The sequence below is a fragment of the Erythrolamprus reginae genome, chromosome 10 (assembly GCF_031021105.1).
Source record: "Erythrolamprus reginae isolate rEryReg1 chromosome 10, rEryReg1.hap1, whole genome shotgun sequence".
Lineage (NCBI taxonomy): Eukaryota > Metazoa > Chordata > Lepidosauria > Squamata > Dipsadidae > Erythrolamprus > Erythrolamprus reginae.
Window position 1 is genome coordinate 1,209,966 of NC_091959.1, and position 18,464 is coordinate 1,228,429.

The 18,464-nt window shown below is 53.9% G+C and overlaps 1 protein-coding gene across 1 annotated transcript; it reads right to left on the bottom strand.

Moving 5' to 3' along the window:
- Positions 1-1,519: 1,519 nt before the first annotated feature.
- On the bottom strand, positions 1,520-17,481 carry FOXB1 (forkhead box B1). Its single transcript, XM_070763588.1, has 2 exons — positions 17,376-17,481; positions 1,520-2,552 (listed from the first exon to the last, which is right to left on the bottom strand). The coding sequence occupies exons 1-2, from the start codon at positions 17,423-17,425 to the stop codon at positions 1,520-1,522; spliced, it is 1,083 nt and encodes a 360-aa protein (XP_070619689.1). The 5' UTR covers positions 17,426-17,481.
- Between the last annotated feature and the right edge of the window lie 983 nt (positions 17,482-18,464).

Sequence of the window (18,464 nt, forward strand, 5' to 3'; positions counted from 1 at the left end):
AAAAACCTCATTCCGCCTTTTCATCTTTTAATGAGAAAATATTTTAAAGTTCATAATTTAAAGATAGACACTTTGAGAGCGAAAAAAACAAAAGGAACCCCCAAACCCCAACCGACAACAATCCAACCACCATATCAAGAGAAACAATAATAATAATAATTAATAATAATAACAAAAAAGTCAAACCTTTGCCCGAAAACACGCGCATGCGGAAGATATTCACAAGAACATTCATAGTTTAAATATCATGCTCAGCCTGTACACAAGAACAAACCACCCACGTGGGAACGAAAGGAAGCCTTGGGGCCCGACCCTTCACGAAACCCCCCACCCCCACCCTCGGAACCAACCCACGGAGCTCTTTCCTCGGGGTCTCTGAGCGCCCCCCCCACCCCGTTTCTTTCACAGCTTCGGAGCAGCGCCTCCCCTCCCCTCCCGCGGGGGCCATGGACCGGGCGGGCGGGAGGAGCTGTCCACTACCAACCAGCCATGGGGAGAAAAGGAGCGGGGGGGGGGAATAAAAAGTGCATGGGACACAATTGGCAGCCATTCAGGTTCGCGGACACTTTTCGCGTTCCCTTCGGCGGGTTTTGTCTGCAAAACTTCCAGTGGGGGGAAAAAAGAGAGAGATGCTCCACATGGCTGGGAAGTTTTAGGGGCCTCCGCGCCTCCCTCCCTCCCCCCCCCTGCAGCCAGGCCCAACCCGTTTCTCCCCCCGCCCTCCAAGCAGGAAAATGCCTGCAGAGCCAAAAACGGGGCGAAGAAACAATTGCAGAGCCCCGCGTTCTGCTCCTCGCGTAGAAATGAAACTTTTCAAGCGTTGCGGGAGGGAAAGGGCTGAAACACACGCACTCGCACTCACACACTCACGGGGACTCGCCCTGCGGCCTTGAATAGGCTTCGCCCGCACGTGGGCCTGTCCCAGTCCAAGTTTGTCGCTTCAAGCAAACCCACACCCGCCCCGTCTTCAAGCCAAGTTTTTGTGCTCAGCGGTCTTTCCCAGCCGTTAGCCGCCCGGTTTCCGCCCCCACCGCCCCGAAGGTGGAAGCCGGCACTGACTTCCCAGGAAGCGTCCGAGGCCCACTGACCGGGATGGGGGAGATCGGCCGGGTCCAGCGGGTGGATTCTGACCCCCCCCCCCCAAAGTAGAGGATTCCCAATGTCCTCTCTTGCGCCAGTTCCCCCCGCGTCGTTTCCCCCGCTCGCCAACGCCGTCTTGCAACGGGGAGCAGCAGGAGGAGACTGGGAAGGCGAGAGGGGAGTCTGGTGCGCGGGGGGGCCGGCAGGAGCCGCGATCCGACGCCCAGCCTCGCCGCCTGCTCGCGCAGTCCCAAGAGAAGCTTTTGCAAAAGCCCCCGCGCCTCTGGAGCGCAGCCCCGTCCTTCTGGGTCCGATGGTGGAAAGAGGCGGGACGGGCTGGCCCGAAGCCCCGTCTTGGAGACCTTCGGAAGGCGGGACGACGGCGCCTGGATGCTCCCTCCGTTTCCCGGGCGGCGGCGGAGGGCGGGGCCGGCCGGGGTCAGTGGACGGCCACCACGGCGTGGAGGAGGGCGGGCGGCCCGGTGAGCGTCTCGCTGGGGGTGGCAGGGCTGCCGCGGCTGGGCGCCGTCTGCGTGGAGGGCGGGCTGAGCGAGGGCGGCGAGTTGGGCAGCAGCGCCGGCAGGGCCGGGACGGTGGCGGCGGGCGTGGCCTTGATGGGCACCGGGATGGCCGGCAGCGTCTGCCCGCCGTGGCACAGCGGCTTCAGCGGCATCCCGTAGGCGGCGGCGGCGGCTGCAGCGGCGGCCGCGGCCGCGTAGTCCCCTCCGGCCATGGCGATGGGGGCGGCCGGGTCCAGCATGCCGGCGGAGCCGTAGACGTGGGGCCAGGCGGGGGGCAGCTGGCTGGGCAGCGGGTAGGCGGCCGGGCCGGGCGGCATGGCGGAGAAGGGCAGCGCCCCGCCGCCTCCCACCCCTCCGCCCCCGCATGGCCCGGGCATCTTGTACTCGCGGGCGATGATGTTCTCGATGGCGAAGGGGTGCTTGAAGCCTGAGGGCGGCGGGACGGGCAGCCCGTAGGGGCCGAGCGGGGCGGCGGCGGAGGAGGCGGCGGCGGCGGCGGCCAGGGCGCCCAGGCGGAGCTTGGCCTGGGCCTGCAGGTAGTGGGCGGCCTCGGGGGGCGGCTTGGAGGGCGCCAGCGGGTCGGCCTTGAGCACCTTGAAGCGCTTGCGGCGCCGCAGGAAGCTGCCGTTCTCGAACATGTCCCCGCAGCTCGGGTGCAGCGCCCAGAAGCTGCCCTTGCCCGGCTGGTCGGGCCTGCGCGGGATCTTGATGAAGCAGTCGTTGAAGGAGAGGTTGTGGCGCAGCGAGTTCTGCCAGCGCTGCGTGTTCTCCCGGTAGTAGGGGAAGCGCTCCATGATGAACTTGTAGATCTCGCTCAGCGGCAGCATCTTCTCCGCCGAGCTCTGGATGGCCATGGCCGTCAGCGAGATGTACGAGTAGGGCGGCTTCTGGTCGCTGTACGTGTTGCGGCCCGGACGGGGCATGGCGGCGGTAGCGGTGGAAGCGGCGGATCTGCAGCGCAGGGAGGCGGAATTAGCGGGCTGGGCGAAGGGGGGGGGGGCGCGCGAGGGGCGGGGACGCGGCGCCCCCCCTCGGGCAAAGTTGGCTCACCCGCTTTGGGAACCGGGAGGGGCGGGCGGGCGGAGCGCCTCTGGGCGGGAGGGGCGAGCCCTGTGGAGGCGACCTGCGGCTGACAGTTCCGGGACCCCCCCCTCCCGCTGGACGGCAATCCGCGCCTGGCGGCCCTTCGGGTCCTCCCCTTCCTTGGCCACCCGCCCGCCCCGCTGGCACGCCCCGACCAAGGGCCGGCTCCTTTCGGCGGGGGCGGCGCTTTCCTCCGGCCGGCCGTAGAGCTCAGCCGAGGCAGTGGGCTCGCGCGCTCTCCCGGCCGTTTTATGCGATGCCCGCGATCCCACCCCTCGACGGCTTCCCGGGCTCTCAATTTGTAACGGCTCGCTCGCCCCCTCCCCGTTAAGTGGCTCCCGCGCCAACCGAAGCCAGCGGAGTGGGCAGCCCCGTCCAGGACCTCCGGAGCCCCCCAAGGGGAAAGACAACCCCCCCAGTCACTAGCCGCCCCTCCCGGGCCCGGGCACTCACTTCACAGGCGCCGCGAGGGAGCGGGGTCAGCCGGCGAAGGGCGCCCGGAGCCTCCTTCCTTCCTGCGGGTCCAGCCGGCGTCCGCGGCTTCCCCGGGAGGGGGGCTGCGTGGGGCAGGCGACCCGGCGGCCCCTTCCTGACTCTCCGCCGCCGCCGGGCTAAGCAGCCCCGGCCGTGCCTCGTGCTGGCGCGGCCGCCTCCTCCTCCTCCTGCTCTTGCCGCCTGCCGCCCATCTGAGTTCGCCAGGCGGGGGCGGGTGCAGAAAAGGCCCCCGTCGAGGAGCCGCGCTAATGGGCCACTTTCTGCGCTCGGCGGTGACACTCCGCCTGGGAAGGGGGAGGGAGAAAGGGGGGCGGGGCTCCGGGGCCGGCGCGGAGGGGGTCGCCGCTCCCCATTCCCGGGGCACGCGGGGGGCCAATGGGAAGCGCTGCCGAGCCGGCGGAGGGAGGGGACCACCAGCCCCGTCCCCGAGGAAGAGCTGCGGCCGCCCAACCACCCGTCCTGCCCCGCTTTGGAGCCCCAGGAGCCGCGCTCTCGCCCGCCTGGCCGCGCCGCTACAATCCGAGCCGCTACCAGCCAGGTGGGCGGGAGCTTTGCTGGGCAGGCGGGGGCGGTGGGGGGCGACTTATGTGGGTGCCGAGGCTCCTCTGGGCCACAACCCCGCCGCGCCGGGCTCCCCCTCCCCAAGGAAGCGTAGGGGGAACTTTGCGGGCTTCCATTGCGGCACAAGCGCCACTCGGCGGACAGAGAGTTGCGCCTTCCAGAAGGGCGCAGCAAGTTCAGCCTTCCCCCTTTGCTTCAGGATGGGAAGCCGGGGGGGGGGGGGCGCGGGAGGCCAGGCCAAAGGAAACGGGTCGGGATGGGACAGAACGGCGGGAATCGCTTTCCTGCAGGTGGCTTTTCTCCCCTGGCCACGTTTTTCCCGGGGGCGTGGGGGGCGGCGGCGTGGGGTGTCCGGGACCCCGAGTCTTGGGTCTAAAAGGGGAACCTTCCCGGGAGAGGCCGAGGAGAGAGGAGCGGGCGAAAGCCGCATTTCTTGCGCCCCCCGGGTCGCTGCGTAAAAATGCCAACTTTGCAAGGGGAGGCGGGAAAGCGCCGCCGAGACCCTTCCCTGCTCCCCCTCCCCCCCCGCTTCGGAAGAGCCGCCTGGGCAGGACCCCCGACTCCCAGGCAGCGCCCGCGACACCAGCGCCCTAACGGCTGGGTTGGGACGGGGGCTGAACACGGCTGCCCCAATTCCTCGCGTGCGCAATTCTCCGCCTCTCTCCACCCGGCTCGGCCCGAGCTGCCTTGATTCACGCCGCTCTTCCCGGGAGGCCCGGCGGGCGGAAACCCGCTTTTCCCGACGGCCGTTAGAAGCGAAGGAGGTGAGCCAACCCCCGCCTCTCGAGCCGGGCTGAGCCGGGGATGAACTAGCTAAGGCGGCCCCGTGGGATGAGGTGGGTCACTTGAGGCGCCCTCCTAGCCTAGTTTTGAAGACCCGGGTCTCTGGGACCGGCGCTCCCCTTTCAGACGTTCTCCTCGTGAACGCTTGGGGAGTTGGGCTAAGGTTCTAGTCCTCATGGAGGGAGAAGGGCGGAGGGAGGCTCCGTCAAACGAATATTTCTTATGCCCGCGACTTCCTCTCGGAGATCAGACCCCTGGCCCAAAGCAAGTCTGGCCAAACCCTTCGCAGAGGAGAAGTGATTTCCCGGCGGGGGGGGGGGGGCTAGGCGAAGGTCCCCTCCCCCAAACCATCCCACCCCCGCCCCTTTTCCAGCCATGAGATTTTTTTTTTGGGGGGGGGGGGTGTCTTCCTTCCCAGCTAAAATTCCATCAATGACTGCAAAAAATGCCCGGACTATATTGGCGTCTAAAACGACAGGCATCTCGCCTAGAAACCTTAGCGAGGAAAGGGGTCAACGCAGCGCAGCCCTCTCTGGCTAGTGGGGGAGAGAGGGAGAGCTTAGTAGGAGGGGAGCCCCTGAAGGAGGGTCGGGGAGGGGTCTCTCCTTAAGGGGGTCCCTTTCCAAGGCTAACCAAAGATTAACCCAACCAAATCTGACGGCTTTTCCGGAAGTGGTCTCGTGGAACTCCCCGCCACGAGAGGCACACCGCGATCTGTGCCCAAATACCCAAGTCGGAGAAGGGGAGGTCCTGGAGACTTGGTTACCCATTTCCTCAACGTTTTTGGAAGTAGGGTGTGGAGATCAGTCCTAAACCGCTCACCTTACAGGGCGGTTGTCTGGGGCAAAAGAAGGGAGGGAGGGAGAAAGGGAAAGGAAGGAAGGAAGGAAGGAAGGAAGGAAGGAAGGAAGGAAGGAGAGCCGGTGTGGAGCAGTGGTTAGAGTGCAGCATTGCAGGTTCCTTCAGCTGACTACTGGCTGTAGTTCAGCAGTTCGAATCTCACCGCCGGCTCCAGGTTGACAGAGCCTTCCGTGGTGGGTCAAATGAGGATCCAGATTGTTGGGGGCAAGAGCCTGATTCTGTAAACCGCTTAGAGGGGGCTGTAAAAGCACTAGGAAGCGGTAGATAAGTCTAAATGCTATTGCTACACGCTGGGATGGAGGATTGGGGGGGGGGGAGGACTGCATAACCCCGGCGCGGTCACCTTTGGGAAGGTAGGGGGTGAATCTTGAATCCATCACCAGTGGATCGAATTAGTATGGGGGGAAGGCCTGGGAGAGCGCTACCTTTCTTACTTCCCCGCCTAAGAAAACCTCGTCCGCGGAAATGCGCGCAGAGGGAGGGGGGGTGGAGGATACTGGGAAAGGGCCCGATTCTGCTGCTAAACCACGGCGGGGATTTCGCTGCGCTCCGCGTAAACCCGGCGTCTCGAGAATGGGCGACCAGACAGAAACCGGGCCCCAGGGCGGGGAGGGCGATTTCCTCCCCCCCCTCCGGAACCCCCGCACCCGCACCCTCCCTTCCTTTCAACACTCGCCCGCACTCACCCGTCCACACACCCCATTAACCACATTTTTGTTGCTGGTCAATAACTCACCGAAACGTAACTTAAACACGACGAATTTAGGGAGATTAAACAATTTCATTAATATTGAAATGGCGGCGGAGCCTCGGCGGGGCCGCTTGAGATGCAAACGCACGTTTTTCAATATTAACAGAAGCACTTGAAGGGGAGGATAATGTCACCTTCTTTAATTCAGCAAAAATGCAAGCGCGCGGGGAGGGGGGGGAGGGGGAAAGACCGCGGCTTCGGTGCGGACACGTGTCTGGGGAGCCCGCGGGGCGCGTGGTTGCAGCGCTGGGCCCAGATGGGATACTGGAGCCCCCTCCCCAAAGCGGAAGACCCCAAAGCTGGAAACCCGCGCGCCCAGCAGATTGTTATTACTGTATTATTATTATTATTATTATTATTATTATTATTATTATTATTATTATTATTATTATTATTATTATTATTATTATTGTTGTTTTGTTGTTGTTTTGTTGTTGTTGTTTTGTTATCGTTATCATTATTACTATTATTACTATTATTACTATTACTACTATTACTACTATTACTACTATTACTATTATTATTACTATTATTATTACTATTATTATTACTACTACTACTACTACTACTATTATTATTATTATTATTATTATTATTATTATTATTATTATTATTATTATTATTATATGCAGCCCCTCTCCGAGGACTCTAACACCCCCTCCATAATCTCTTGCCAGTAAACCTTAGCTGCTATTATTTATTATTTATTAATTAGATTTCTCTGTCGCTCTTCTCCGCAGACTCCTCGGACGGCGTGAGGTTCCCTTCCGAGGAAAGGCAGCTGCAGAGACGCGTCTTCTTGAAACTCCGAGTTGAGGGGTTTAAGTTGGCCGACATCCCCCGTCCTTCTCTTCTGCCCTCCCCAGCCCTGAAGAGCATCTTGGCCCCCGCCCCGCCCTTCCTGACCCACGCCAAGAGTTTGGGTTGGGAACGAGGTGACTTGCTGGAACCTCCACGAAGAAAAGCTGCCTGTCTTTATCTCGCTGGACAGCAGAAAAAGCAACAGACGGCGCCGGGCACTTGCAGGAGTCTAATAACTTATGTTCTCCCGAAATTTGGGAGCAGCGAACTTCGTTGGGCCTGGAGAGTCTTTGGGGTCTTGGAAGGCCGGGAGAAAACGCCCATGGACCTCAACTGATGACACCTCTCCCCCCCCGAAAGAAAACCGATATATATATATTTTTTCTCGTCCTAAAAAGCCAGCGGTTCTTTCTTTCCTCGCTCTCCCTTTGACACCCCGAAATAACCTGAGCTGCGCGCAGAAAACCAGAAGGCAGAAGGGTTTTATTGAAGGTTTCCACATTTCGTTGGGCAGGATGGAGCCAGCAGCCGGGAGTCCCGAAGGACCAGGCCTGCTGACTCTTAGGGCTTTCTGGGGGAGGGTCTCCGCTCAACGAAAGAGGCGCCGCTCGGAGAGTCCAAGCCTCGGGCCTCGGACTTTTCTCCGGAGCAAAGGAACCGCCTTTCATGCAGTCCGTTGTTTTGGGAAGAAATCCTAGTGGGTGGGGGCTCCAGGAAGGACGGGGAGGGACAGGTAGATCCACGTGGCCGGAGGAGTGGGGAACCCCCTTATACTCACACACACACACACACACACACAGCCTTCATGGCAGGAGCCGCCCAAGCCCTCGGGTCAACAGCCTGGGCGGAAAGGCTGCATTCCCACGAAACCTGCGAGCCCATCCTAAGAAACGCGTTTGGAATTCATTTTAGAACCGACTCGGCTTGGACACGCAATGTGACCAGCCTAATAACACCCCACCCTTTCTTTCGAAACCCCATTTTCCCCCTTTCAAGGGAAGGAAGAGCGCCTGGCATTTAACGGAGGGGGGAGGCGAGGGGGCAGCTCTTGAGCTCTCTGTTCAGACAACCAGGTCAAGGAAGAAGCTGGTTAGTTTTAACCAGGCTTTTTTTTTTCTGGGGCTTGAAAAGCCGGTTTCTAGTTAAGATCCGGGTGGCGCGCCAAGTGAAGTTACGCTTCCTTCTTTCTCTTTGCGGGAACCCGTCCAAGCGCGGGGAAAAGGGTGGTCTTGTGAACGCGGTTCTTCTGCGTGCAAACGGAACAAACAGGCGGAGGAAAGTGGGGCGGGGGGAGGAGGAAGAGGAGGAAGGGGGCTTATTCAAATCAGACGCCAGAAGCCGCGTTGGGAAAACGGGGAACCAAATCCCCGAAGTCACTTAACGTCCCGTGGAACTCCATCAAGCTCAGGAGGCCACGGTGGGCGTCCGGGGGGGGGGCACGGAGCTAAGCCCCCTTTCCCACAAGGGAGGACCACACACACCGGCTCCCAGATTCCCCAATAATTTATGCTAAGTTTCTCTCCATAAATCCCCCATTCGCTTCAGTGGCGAGCCGCCCCGGCAGAGGGGGGAGACCCTCCCAAGTGGAACCCCCCCCCTCGCCACCCTATTGATTTTATCCGGGGGTTTACAAGCGGCTGTAAGGGGGCGGGGGTCGCCATGGCACTTTGGGGCACATAACCCCTCCTTTAAAGTGGGGGGGGGGGAATCACCCCCCCCTTTTAAAGAACAGCTCTCCTAATCTTGTTAAGGTTGACAAAAACGGTGCAGAGGGCGGGAATGGGGGGGGGGCTCCCCAAATATTCCATTTTTTTTCTTGGCGTGACCCCCCCCCCCCAGCCCCGAATCTGAAGGTGCAAAAATAAATACAATGACATGGTGGCGGGGGGAGTCTAGGGGAGACTCCGTTCCCCCACCCTTCTGATCTTGGAGGGGGGGGGGTCAAGTGGAGAAACAAGTAAAAAAAACCTTGCGAGATTTCCAAATGTGTGTGTGAAAGGATGTGCGTTTGTGTGTGGTTTGTGTCCGTGGGAGAGCGCGTGTGTTTGTGGGTCTGTTATGGAGATTCGGTTGTAGACTTAACGGGAAAACAAAATAAACCATTTTAATGGACGGAATTCCTTTCACCCAACAGGTCTTACACGGAATTTAATGTATTAAAATTTACAGGCTGCCCAACTCCTTGCGGATTCTGAACCAACGCCTCGTTCATTTCTCACAACATCCTAACCCGTAAATTAAAAGAGCCACTTATTAGTTTGTTTGTTTTTTAAAAAAACCTATTCGGATTAAAACCAATGCGAGCGTCGCGGCTCGTTTGAATGCAGGCCGCCATAGACTCGCGTCCTGACCCGCTTGTTACTCGGCGCCGCTTCGGGTCGGTGGGAGAATCACCCCCCTCCGCGCCTCCCAGTCCTTCTCAGCCCCCCTCCCTCCTTTTCACTGCAGTCGCCGTTAAAGTGGAAAGGAAAATCGGGTCACATACACACAACCGCGCGCGCGCTTCGTTGCCAACCGGAGCTCCCTGCCGGGACGGGTGAGGAGAAGGGGGGGGGGGAGACTCCGGGGAGAAGGTGGCGGGGGGTCCCCGGCTACCTTGGATCAGTTGCGATCCGAGTTTTGCCCGCCTTAAAATAAGGCCAGCCGAGAACCCCAAATCTCGCGCAAGAAGATAGGAAGCGACTCGATTCCCACGGACGTGTTTAACCCGAGTTGGCCAGGCGGTTGATTGTGTGAAGCGACCTCCTCAGGCAGCCCTTACTTTAAGAGGCGAGTCGGGGGCCCGGGACATCCTGACGAGAGCCCCCCCTGGCCCCCCTCCCATGCACCTGTGAAGCGACGCCCCCCCCCCAGGAGAAAACACTATTTTATAAACACTATTTTAAACTATGTTTGAAAAAATCCTGCTGATTACGACCTGTTTCCCGACTCGAGCCTTCCCCAAAGTCGGGTAAACCGCCGTTTATTGAATAAAACCACAATCGGCGCCGACTTCGCAGGGGCACATCAAACCTTATTTTTACAACCCACAATGTTATTTATTAATTCGATTGTATGCCGCCTTTCTCCGAGGCCTCGGGGCGGCTCACAGCGTATACTATAACAATGCAACACAAAAGGCAAATCTAATTAAGTTTAAAATTACAACCTAAAAGTCCATTATTTAAAAAACAATCATACCAGTTCAATCATACAAGGTATATCTCATTTCTTTGGCCAGGGGGCTGAGACCTCATTGCCCCAAGCCTGGCAACACAGGTGAGTCTTCGGAGAGGGGCGGCATACAAATCTAAATAATAAATAAATAAAAATAATAAATAATAAGACTCTCAGGGCAGGCGAGGAGGTTTACAACAGTGGTGGTGAACTAAGCCAAACCCACGTAAACCCAGCTTGGCCCGCTGTTGGCAAACCGTGGCCTTTCCAGGGTTTATTTACTAAACGGGTTCGCCATACAGCGAGCCGGTAAACGCCGCAAAAAGGTCGTTTTCTTCTCTTCGAACCGAGCTGTGGTTTAATACATTTTAAGTCTCCGCCAGGGGTGGCGAATATCTGTAATTTAAGAATATTTCAGCCTTTTCGGCGAGAAAGAACCGCGTCCACGGATTTATTTCCAGGTCTTCGCGGCACTTGGCGGAGATTTTGGCCGCTTTACCACCGCGGGTTTCATCCCTCTTGACTCAATTTTTTTGGGGGGTGTCGTCGACTGCTTGAGCCCCAACCCCGCAGATCCTAGCTCACCCCCCCTCCCCCGCCTCGCAGTTTCCACGGGATCCGGTGGGAGAGCAGATCCACCCTGAGCGACCCCGGTGGGTGATGGAGAATCTGCGGGGTGGGGTGGGTCCTTTAGGGGCTGCGGCCCTTACTCTTACGGGTAGGGCGCCCCCCCCCCCGCCCTTTGGGAAAACCAAACCCGAATTTCTCTGCAAGGGCGCATCCGGGACGTCCAAGCGAGGACGGGGCGCTCTACCCCGGTCCCTTGCTCCGTCGCAGAAGGAGACCTTAGAGCCCCTCCCCCAGTTCTCACCCTTACTGGCCAAGAGGTCCAGTCGCTTGAATTTATCGAAGGAGGCGCTGGCGGGTGTGTGGCTGTCCTTAATATTAAACTCCCATATTATTTTAGACTGTCAAACTCCGGCTTCTCCCTTCTTCTCACATCTCCCCCCGCTCCCCCCATCCAAATCCTGAATTTCCTCGCTGGGAGAAAAAAAATAGCTGCAAAAAAACCCCTCCGGGTCTTTGGCCTCCGCTTTTATTCTGGGGGTGGGTGGGCAGGAGATCAACAAACAAGGAGGTCAAGAATGCTTGGCTGCATAGCTAGAGGTATAACAAGCAGGAAGAGGGAGATGGTGATCCCGCTGTATAGATCGATGGTGAGACCCCATTTGGAATAATACTGTGTCCAGTTCTGGAGACCTCACCTACAAAAAGAGATTGACAACATTGAACGGGTCCAACGACTGGCTACAAAAATGGTGAAAGGTCTTAAGCATCAAACTGATCGGGAAATATTTCATGGACTCAATCTGTATAGTCTGGAGGACAGAAGGAAAAGGGGGGACAGGATCGAAACATTTAAATATGTGAAAGGGTTCAATAAAGTTCAGGGGGGAAGTGTTTTTAATAGGAAAGTGAACTCAAGAACCAGGGGGCACAATCTGAGGTCAGTTGGGGGAAAGATCAGAAGCCACGTGAGAAAATAAGATTTGACTGAAAGAGTAGTAGATGTGTGGAACAAACTTCCAGCAGACGTGGTTGGTCAATCCACAGGAACTGAATTGAAACCTGTCTGGGATAAACATAGATCCATCATAAGATAAAATATAGGAAGTAGTATAAGGGCAGACTGGATGGACCAGGAGGTCTTTTTCTGCCGTCCATCTTCTAGGTGTCTAATCTCCTTTCTTGGTTAAGTGGGCCCAGCTTGAAGGGAATGTCGCTTTCCCTTTCTCTCCCCCCCCCCCGCCCCCCAGCCCTCCTTAGAGGAAATCCAGCGAAGGCCAGCCGACACCCGAGGAGGGATTAACGCGCCCCCTTTTCTTCCCGCTGGCGGCTCAGGCCGGAGCGGGTGGGCGAGCGCCGGCTGGTTTCCTCGGCCGAACAAAGGTTCGAGCCCAATTGCCCCGCACTTGTGAACTGGCTCCCCCGAGCTGAAGTATCTTTTACAGGGCGGGGCGCGGGGGGGGGGGGAGAAGCGAAGGCTTTCGCGGAGGTCTCCAAGAGGTCGAACAAAAGCCGCCCGTCCCAAAAGCTGCTGAAAGTGAAGTAGCGAAGCGTGACATTCCCAGGGTCAGGGCGAATGAAAAGCCCGACCCACAAGCGGCCGCTTTCACAAGGCGGCTGTCGCCCTCGGAGGAAACAAATGTTGTAAGAAAAAAAGGGGGGGCGGTCGCTCCCCTTCCGTCAAAATAGCAAGCGATAGCCCCCAACAGCAATTGTCAGCGCCGACCTGGGCCTTGTGGGGAGGGGGGGAAGAGGGGGCGGCGGGGGCGTCTTTGTCAGCGCGCCCCGCGGAAAGAGAGGCCAACGAAACCATTGGGGGGGGGGGAGCGTGTGTCTTTCCACGGCTCGCCGGGTTTTCCGTTTCTCTTTGCACGCAGAAGTCGCGGAAATAATAGTGCAACTATGTCCTCAGTAAAACTTCCCTCTCGGCCAGGGTCGCAGAAATATATTAGGAAGTCAGGGGGGGGGAGGGAGAAATGAAAGGAAAGTAGGAAGGAAAGGAATGGAAGGAAGGAAGGAAGGAAGAAAGAAATGGGGAAGTTAAGGAAAGAGAAAGAGAGAAAGAAAGGGAGAAGAAGGGAGGAAAAGGAAGGAAGGAAAGAGGGAGAAAGAAGGAAGGAAAAAGGAAAGGAAAATAAGGGAAAGGAAGAGAAGGAGGGAAAGGAGGGAAGGAAGAGAAGACACACAGACAGAGAGAGACCCTAAACAGGAGCGCATCCGACTGGTGATTCTCCCCCCCCCGCCCCCCGGGAGCCCACGAAGAGTCCTGCGTGGATACCCCGAAGTTCCTCCTTCTGCTTGCAAGGCGGTTGGTTCGCACGTTCAAGAGGAGGGGGGCGTTTGGGATTAAGCCTCTCCCGTTTTTTGCTTTTCTTTTCCACCTTCTTTTGTCCTGGTTCATCCCCACATCTGGAGAAGGGCAGACCCACCCAGATGAAAAAAAAACCCACTCACACACACCCGTTATTGTTTCGGCAATTAACCCTGACGCCCCATCTCTTTGGAGTAACGACTGTTGATTGTTGTCAAGCAACCCCCTCAGTTTGAATTGTGTGTGTGTACATATACACTGTGTGGGGGAGTAGCTTTACTAAAGGACCCCCCCCCCAATATGTTCTCGTTTTGGGTGGACGATGGCCAGAAAGAAATCTGAGATAGTTTCTGCTTCATACCCAGCATATTAGCTTTAGTTTTAATTAAGATTTTAGATATTAATTCTTATTTTCTTGACTTCTTTTTATTGTTTCTGTTATTGTAATTTTACACTTTGTAAGCCGCCCTGAGTCTTTCGGGATTGGGCGGCACAGATTTGTTTTGTAAGCCGCCTGGCGCGCCTTGGAAGGATATTTATTCATTTATTTGTTTAATTTGAATTAAACAAATAAATGAATAAATATCCTTCCAAGGCGCGCCAGGGCGGCTTACAAAACAAATGAAAACTACCACCAGCACTTGACCATCGTTCTGCGGGAAAAGGCGCATTCTCCAACTAGGGGGATGCGGTTCCCTTCCAGCTTGGCTTCTCTCTCCCCCCGTCCCCGCCTTTCCCACCCTCCCCGCATCGCCACTTCCAAAGCTGCCACCTCTTCCCCTCCTCCCCCCCAACTCTCCTGCCCCTCCCGCCTTCCTGGCCAAATTCGCCCCTTAATTTCCGGCAGTTAAGTCGGGGCGCTTTGCATCTCTATAGCTTTGGAAGCTGATGCTTCGGGCTCGGCGGGAGCTGTAAAGGAATTTCACTCGCTCGCTCCCCCCCCCCCCTTTGCTACAAACACACCCAGGAGACAGATACACCGACACAAAAGGGCGCTTCTTTCAAGTGAATTAGGCTGGGCGGAACCGCACCTAGAATCCGTGTGCCTTCCTGCCAATTCTTACACAGATAATAAAATAAAATAAAATAAAATATAAAATGATGACAACAAGAGAAGAAGACAAGAGCTTGGTGGACTTTCATTAATTTCTCCCAATTATCCCTCAGGCTCCGCCCTGTGCTACCACCTGCCTTTTGAATTAGCTGCTATTTTCAAACATAGAGCTACTTTTCTACTTTTGGGGGAGCTTCGAAGATGACTTTTCTGCAGGAAAAAGAACAATCGGCAAAACATCTGGGCAAACCCAACTGGGGGTTGTTGGTGAGATCTTGTGGCTTGTGTCCAATTGTCTTTCCTTATCTCATATATTATATATATTCTCTCCCTCTCATATATTTCTCTTCTTTTTTTACTTATTATCTTTATATATATATACTTACTCAATGTCTATTCTCTTTCATATGTATTGTATATTGGACAAAGAATAAATAAATAAAATAAATGAATGAATGAATGAATCTTTGGTTCTGCTGAATTTCTGGAATAATGCCCCCCACTTCTGGTTTGGGAAGCAGAAGAAGCCCCCCCCCCCCCCCCCGCGCTATATATACAGCATAGGTTTTTTCAACCTGGTTTATTCCCTTGTGGGGCTGATCCATCACAAGACCCACGGAAGAATAGAAGCTGTGAGTTTCCTTCCCTGGAGAAAGCAAGGGGAGATGGAAGAGTTGGCCAGAAGAGGAAACCAGCTAAAGGACCTGATGGTGGTGGGTGGCAGGAGATCACGGAAGCTGACTCCAGCCAGAGCAAAGAAAGACTCACAGGAAGAGTGCAAAATTGGAAGAGTTTTGCACTATTATATGCATTTGCATAGAATTACAAGACATGACTGAATAGATATCATCATCGTTCAAGGTCCCTTCCAGCTCTGCTCTATTCCTCCCATCACCATCACCATCATCATAATTTTTCCTTAGGCCCTGATCTGGGTCAGTATAATACCTCTGCTGGTAGTCTTCAAGACTCTAGGCCAGGGGTAGGCAAAGTTGGCTCTTGTATGACATGTGGACTTCAACTCCCAGAATTCCTGAGCTAGCATGGTTGGCTCAGGAATTCTGGGAGTTGAAGTCCACAAGTCATAGAAGAGGCAACTTGGCCTCCCCCTGCTCTAGGCCACTGGCATGCCATCTCCTTGGGTTCCTTTCCAATGGAAATAATGTTGGGTCTTCCCACTTCAGAAGGGCATCTTCTCGCATGAAGGTGCTCCTCAGAGGCCCATAGCCTGAAAGGGCAAACATTTTGCATGGGGCCAAGTGGTCCTTGTGGAATATGCAACCCCTTGAGGTCTCCTCCCTATCTCAGGATTGTCCTCCTCCTGGGTGGCTTCTCTCCCAACCTAGCAGAAGCCTTGTCCAAGCTCATGGTTTGGTACACAGCTTGTGTATTTCACATTATCATCTCTGCTATCTGGAGGCAAAGTAGGTTTTCTAAAGACCTAATGAATAAACAAGCCCAGAGTGAGCGGGGTGTAATTTACCTTGTTAATGCAGATATGTGCATAATAAATATGCATTGCTCTTGTCTTCAAATAAATTCTCTTTCATGCCTAACTATGGTGGGTGTTTTTCCAGCGTGTTTGTTTTAAGCATCAACTCTGGAAAATATCTCCCTTCCTGCCTGGGTTTCCCTACGCAAAGAAGATGGGAGGTTTTGCAGCTGCTTAGAAGCAACATCTGGAGAAGGTAGCTAGAGAAGATTGGGAGGCTTCTGTTGGCTTCTCCCAACATCTGTATTTTTGGAGCATTAATCATGATACAGATCAGAAATGTGACATGTATGCCATGAATACTGACAGGCAATGGGCTTGAGTTTTCTGTTCTCATTGTTGACAAAGTGCTTTATTGGGATCCTTTAATTTTATTTTTAACTCTAACCCTAACCCCTCACATCCTGGACATCAACTGTTTCAACTCCTACCCTCAAAATTTCACTACAGAGCACTGCACACCAAGACAACTAGACACAAGGAGTTTTTCCCCAAACGCCATCACTCTGCTAAACCAATAATTCCCTCAACACTGTCAAGCTTTTTACTAAATCTGCACTTCTATTTCTACTAGTTTTTTCATCATTCCTATCATCCTTTTCCTCCCACTTAGGACTGTATGACTATAACTTAATAATAATTATTAATAATAATTTATTAGATTTGTATGCCGCCCCTCTCCGCAGACTCGCTGCTTGTATCCTAAGATTTTTATTAATATTGATTGTTTCTTCATTGCTTATTTGACCCCTATGACAATCATTAAGTGCTGTACCCCATGATTCTTGACAAATGTCTCTTTTTCTTTTATGTACGTTGAGAGCATCTGAAAGCATGCAGCCCTCCCCTGGTGGGTCGCCCTCTAGGGAGGCACAGCATGCCATGATTGCCACATCAGAATGAAATGACAGAGAGAAAGTTTTCCCGATGGGGCGACCTTGAATGCATCAAGACCTCTCCTTTTTATCGTGTATTCACAGTTCTGACATGTGGTACAGAATAACCAATTCGCGAACGCCACATACATTAAGCCATCCTCCAACTATTCATTCCTATACCATATAAGGCTTCCCTTTAGGTAATTAACAGAAGCTACATTCTTTGCCTTTTCCCAGGAATGTGTGTTTACTGGTGATTAGCAAAGGAATGTGTAAGGCATATATTTCCTTATATGGAAGTTCTATAGGTTTTCTTTAAATGCTTTCCATACATGGTCATGATTCTGCAGGATGCTTATTCAGCCTAGACTTTGCTGCCTGCCTTTCCATAGAGGAAGAATTAAAGTTTTATTCAGCACATGATTTAGGCTTAAAACATCACTCTCCAGCAATATTTTATTCCCAAATTTCAGTGCTTAAAAACCTATGATTACAACAAGCATCTGCACCAAAGACAAATCCCTTGTGTGTCCAGTCACACCAGGCCAATAAAGAATTCTATTAACACAGCCTAACTAGCTTCAGTTTGCAGCCATGTTTTAAGTCCTAGTTTTGCTCTTGGTCTAAAATGGTTGCTGACCATCTTTCAGAGTAGAATAAAATACTTGATTTGGCCAACAAAGGAATTTGCCTCCTTCTCCTAAGTGCCTGAACACTGATATCCCAACATTGGTTGGTCTTCCTTTCTCCAAATTAAACATTCCACAACCTTTCAGCCTCACGCAACAGGTGTTGAGGTCCCTGTATCATCTCTGACATCTTTTCCAAACTTCTTCTAATCTCTCAGTTTTCCTCTTTCGGGCCACGAGATGGTTTAGTCCAGCTCTAACAGGCAATGGCTTTCTTGACTTAATGCCAGATCATTTAGAACCTCTAAGTCAGTTCCAAACCTAGCTATCTAAGAGACCAACATTTACAAACCTGTCCAGATGATATAACGGGCAGAAGCAACTTCTGGGAGGCATCGCCATGGCTTTCTTCAGTGTTGATCCCAACCTTTGGAGCTACTATTGATCCTCAGATGTTCTATTCCCCTGCAAAGGCAAGAAAACACCTCTTTTTAATAAATAAGGGGCAACAAAGTGGACAGCAGTGTTTTTTTTAAATGACTTTGGCTCTGATCAACTCTGCAATCAATTGCTTTTATTTTCTTGTTATTTACAAGTCTGGCGTTGACTGATTTTTGTTGCTACTGAAACTCTGGACCTATTTTATTCCCCAAATTACTTCTGGGCTGCTCCAATTTCTTGCTCCCCAGTTCTTCTTCCCATTTTGTGGTCAGCAAAGAATGATTCCTCCCTTTCCCCAAACATTTCAGGAGAGAGTCCACCTCCTGTTCAGTTTTTCTTTCAACTTGCAGAGACAACTGAAGTATTTGGAACTTCTCCACAAACGTTCTTGGAATTCAGTCGGTGGTACCTCTATCTACAAACGCCTCTACTTACGAACTTTTCTAGATAAGAACCGGGTGTTCAATATTTTTTTGCCTCTTCTGAAGAACCATTTTCCACTTACAAACCCAAGCTTCCGAAACTGTAATTGGAAAAGGTGGGGAGAAGCCTCCGTGGGGCCTCTCTAGGAATCTCCTGGGAGGAAAAAGGGCCAGAAAAGGCAGGGAGAAGCCTCTGTGGGGCCCCTCTAGGAATCTCCTGGGAGGAAACAGGGCCAGAAAAGGCAGGGAGAAGCCTCTGTGGGGCCTCTCTAGGAATCTCCTGGGAGGAAACAGGGCCTCCACCCTCCCTGTGGTTTCCCCAATCGCACACATTATTTGCTTTTACATTGATTCCTATGGGAAAAAATTGCTTCTTCTTACAAACTTTTTTACTTAAGAACCTGGTCACAGAACGAATTAAGTTCATAAGTAGAGGTCCCACTGTATACTGCTCAAAAAATAAAAGGAACCCTCAAAGAACCCATCCTAGATCTGAATGAATGAAATATTCTCATTGAACACTTTGTTATGTACAAAGTTGAATGTGCACCCAACAGATGTCAAATTGATTGTCAATC